This window comes from Protobothrops mucrosquamatus, unplaced genomic scaffold (genome assembly GCF_001527695.2).
Source record: "Protobothrops mucrosquamatus isolate PMUCROS unplaced genomic scaffold, P.Mucros_1.0 scaffold81, whole genome shotgun sequence".
NCBI classification, from domain to species: Eukaryota; Metazoa; Chordata; class Lepidosauria; order Squamata; family Viperidae; genus Protobothrops; species Protobothrops mucrosquamatus.
Genome location: NW_015386458.1, coordinates 309,531 through 313,307, shown reverse-complemented (window position 1 = coordinate 313,307; position 3,777 = coordinate 309,531). Strand labels below are relative to the sequence as shown.

At 45.8% G+C, this 3,777-nt stretch overlaps 1 protein-coding gene across 1 annotated transcript in view; it reads right to left on the bottom strand.

Moving 5' to 3' along the window:
- Positions 1-3,777, bottom strand: part of HHATL (hedgehog acyltransferase like) — an 18,711-nt gene that overhangs the window by 9,060 nt on the left and 5,874 nt on the right. Inside the window, exons 3-4 of the mRNA XM_015812415.1 lie at positions 3,345-3,458; positions 1,885-2,079 (exon numbers count right to left, since the gene is read on the bottom strand). Of these exons, the coding sequence (XP_015667901.1) occupies positions 1,885-2,079; positions 3,345-3,458 (309 nt within the window). The remainder of the gene's footprint in view (positions 1-1,884; positions 2,080-3,344; positions 3,459-3,777) is intronic.

Sequence of the window (3,777 nt, the reverse complement as noted above, 5' to 3'; positions counted from 1 at the left end):
CCTCCCTTCCCTCCCTCCCCTTCTTTCCTTCCCTGTCCCCCTCCCTGCCTCCCTCCTCATCCCTCCCCCCTTCATTCCCTCCCTCGCTCCCCCTCCTTCCCCTCCCTCTTCTCCCTCCCTCCCTTCTTTCTTTCTCTGCCTCCCTTGCTGCCTCCCTTGCTGCCTCCTGCCTCATCCCTTCCTCCCTTCATTTCCTCCCTCCCCCTCCCTCTTCCCTCTCCCTCCCTCCTTTCCTTCCTTCCTTCCTTCCTTCCTTCCTTCCCACCCTATTTCTTCTTGATCCTCAAGAAATAACATCCGAGTCCTTTCTGAAGACCCTAAGCTCGGTCTTCCTAGAGATCGTTCTTGGAGTTAATGGTTGAGTGAAATTCTAAAAAAGCCAGAGCCGGAAGTTCCATGACTTCCAAGGATTATTTTCCTCTTTCATGTAATAAAATGTCTCAGTTTAAACTTTGAGTCCTGGAAGAAGAGGCAATACTTTTCATTCAATCATTCCATCCTTGTAGGGGATAAATTGTTTGCTGAGTCTTCTGCTCTTTTATGGACAAGTTCCATCATTACAATAAAGATTTGGTTGTGGGGTCGTTGGTGCCCTCTGAGCTTGATTGTTTTCTTGTAGACATTTCATGACCCAGTCAGGGAACATCATCAATGTGAGGGAGTGTGGAGTTTGTTCCCTTTTCATATATAGTTGCTTGCCCTGGGTGTGTAGTTTTTTTCATTGGTACTTTCTTGATTAGGGTATTGTTTTCTGCTTGATTGTTTGTCTGGAGTTAATCCATGCTTATCTGGATTTCTCTTTCTATGAGGTCCTTAATGCTCTCTGAGATTAGTTGTGTGCTTGCAAATGATTCATTACCCAACGAGGGAGCATAGGCATCACAACTCACAGCACTGTAAACCCTCATTCCTTCTAGCACAGATGAGGTTCCCTAGTTGGGTCATGAAATGTCTGCAAGAAAACCACCAAGCTCAGAGAGCACCAAGGACCCTACAGTCCTCCTCCTCCTCCTCCTCCTCCTCTTCTTCTTCTTCCTCCTCTCTGCAGACCCCACTCCCTTCTAGCACAGATAATGTTACCTAATTTAGTAATGAAGCATCTGCGAGCAAACACCCAGCTCAGAGAGCACCAAGGACTCTACAGAAAGAGAAACCCAGATAAACATGGATTAATCCCAGACAAACAAGCAGAAAACAGTACTCTAGTCAAGGAGTTACTAAGGAGAAAACCACATCCCACCAACTTTGGAGGGCAGGCTGCTGTATATAAACAGGGAGCAAATTCCACACAACAATAGTACTGATGACATTACCTAGTTGGATAATGAAACATCTTCAACCAAACACCCAGTTCAGAGAGCACCAAGGACCCCTCCCCCCAATTCAACTCTGAGCTACCCAAAGGTGCTTTTTCAGGAGGCAACTGGACTTGCTTATTTTTCTTTGAAGACGTTTCACTTCTCATCCCAGAAGCTTCTTCAGCTCTGACAGGATGGTGGGAAAATGGAAGGATTTATACTCCTTGCAGACAGCTGGCCGTTTGCCTTCTTTTGTCATTGAGGCCATTTGGAGGTTTACCTGTGTCCTCAGGATCACCTGAGTAGTGCAAATGGGTGTGGGGCCTTCTTGGCTGCAGGTTGTTTTCATTCCCCACCCTCCAGCCAGAGCTGAGGAAGCTTCTGGGATGAGAAGTGAAACGTCTTCAAAGAAAAAACAAGAAAAGTCCAGTTGCCTCTTGAAAAAAGCACCTTCGGGATGACCGTGACCTGGATGACCGAGAATCCACGTAGCTACATATATCTGCTTCTATTGAAAAAATTGAGTTCTTAGCTATGTTATCCAGGTTTCTGGCAAGCTGGAAACCACACAGGGAGACCAACTCACCTGCCAGGAACTGAAAGGTTCAATCTTGAACGAAGCCAGGCTGCAGAGTCCAGCCAGGAAGCACAGCCATTTCTGTTTAGCCAGGCCCACCGTGTAGAGCACCAAGCAATGGGACAGGATGACCATCAGATAGCTGCTTCCCATGGTGCCTAGCACAATCAGGAGGCCATATATCATGTACATCACAGACCTGTGCTGCGAGGAAATGAATGAAGAGGCCGTTTGTCCATCTGGTCTCAAGGTCGTCTCTAGCCAAAAACACTCTGTGGCAAATCTAGACAGCATACTGAAAAGCAGAGACATCACCTTGCCAACAAAAGGGCGTATAGTCAAGGCCATGGTTTTCCCAGTTGCAGTGGATGGCTGTGAAAGTTGGACCATAAGAAAGGCTGAGCACCAAATAATTGAGGCCTTTGAACTATGATGCTGGAGAAGACTCCTGCGAGTCCCCTGGACTGCAAGGCGATCAAACCAGTCAGTCCTAGAGGAGATCAACCCTGACTGCTCTTTAGAAGGCCAGATCCTGATGTTGAAACTCAAGTACTTTGGCTACCTAATGAGAAGGAAGGACTCACTGGAGAAGAGCCTGATGCTGGGAAAGATGGAGAGCAAGAGAAGAAGTGGACGACAGAGAAGGAGGTGGCTGGATGGAGTCACTGAAGCAGGAGGGGTGAGCTTAAAGGGACTCCAGAAGATGGTAGAGGACAGGAAGGCCTGGAGGAATGTTGTCCATGGGGTCGCGATGGATCGGACACAACTTCGCAACTAACAACAACAAGATTTCTCCTTTGTGAAAGTCAATGGAAGGTCTTGCATGACAGGTAGTCCTTGAATTATGGCTGTTCTTTAAGCAACTGTTCAAAGTTACAACAGCACTGAAAAACTGAATCATGACCAGTCCTTGCACTTATGACCGTGGCAACATCCCCACAGTCATGTGATCAAAATTTACGTGCTTGACACCTGGCATGTATCAGGAAGACCTCGACTTAAAGAGTTTGTTTAGTGACTGTTCGAAGTTATTACAACAGCAGTGGAAAAAGTGACTTACGACTGTTTTTCACACTTACAACTGTTGCAGCATCCCCATGTGATCAAAATTCAGATGCTTGGCAACTGACTCATATTTATGACGGTCGCAATATCCCGGGGTCATGTGATCCCCTTTTTCTGATCAGCAAAGTCAATGGGGGAAGCCAGATTCACTTAACAACCAGTTTACTAACTAACAGTGATTTATTTAACAACTGCGGCAAGCAAGGTCGTAAAATGGGGCAAAACTCACTTAACAGCCATCTTGCTTAGCTACCGAAATTTTGCGCTCAACTGTGCTCATAAGTCAAGGACTGCCTGTCATGGAATCCCTGAGGTTGGCTGCTAATGTGTTCATGGTGTGATTCGAAGAACAGCCAGCAGGTGGCAGCCTCTGGTGCTGGTGCAAGGGCTGAGTATCCACATACCTGAGCAGCCACCATGGAGCAGATCTTGGCAAACAGGACGTGGCCCGAAAGAGCAAAGAGGATGAAGTTTCTGAACGACGTGAACCACAGGGCCCATTCGAAGTCAGCCACATCCTGTGAAACAGAAGCAGGAAGCGAGATGGTCACTGCACAGAAACTCCAGTTTTTATGTGTTGCTCCTGGTAGCTTTTTTTTTTTTTTTTTAAACAAGTTTTATTGTTTTTTTCATTTTACAAACAAGTGCTTAAGAAACAACGTGGTGGCAGGGCAATCAATTGTCCACAAAACAAAGTCATATTCATAAAGTTCGAATTAAGTCATTAAAAACCTCCTCTCTTTTCCCTCTAATGACATATTATATTCAAATTGATATATTACAATACAACTAAATCAGTCATAGCAATCCTCAATAATCTTTCGTCTAAATAAATCT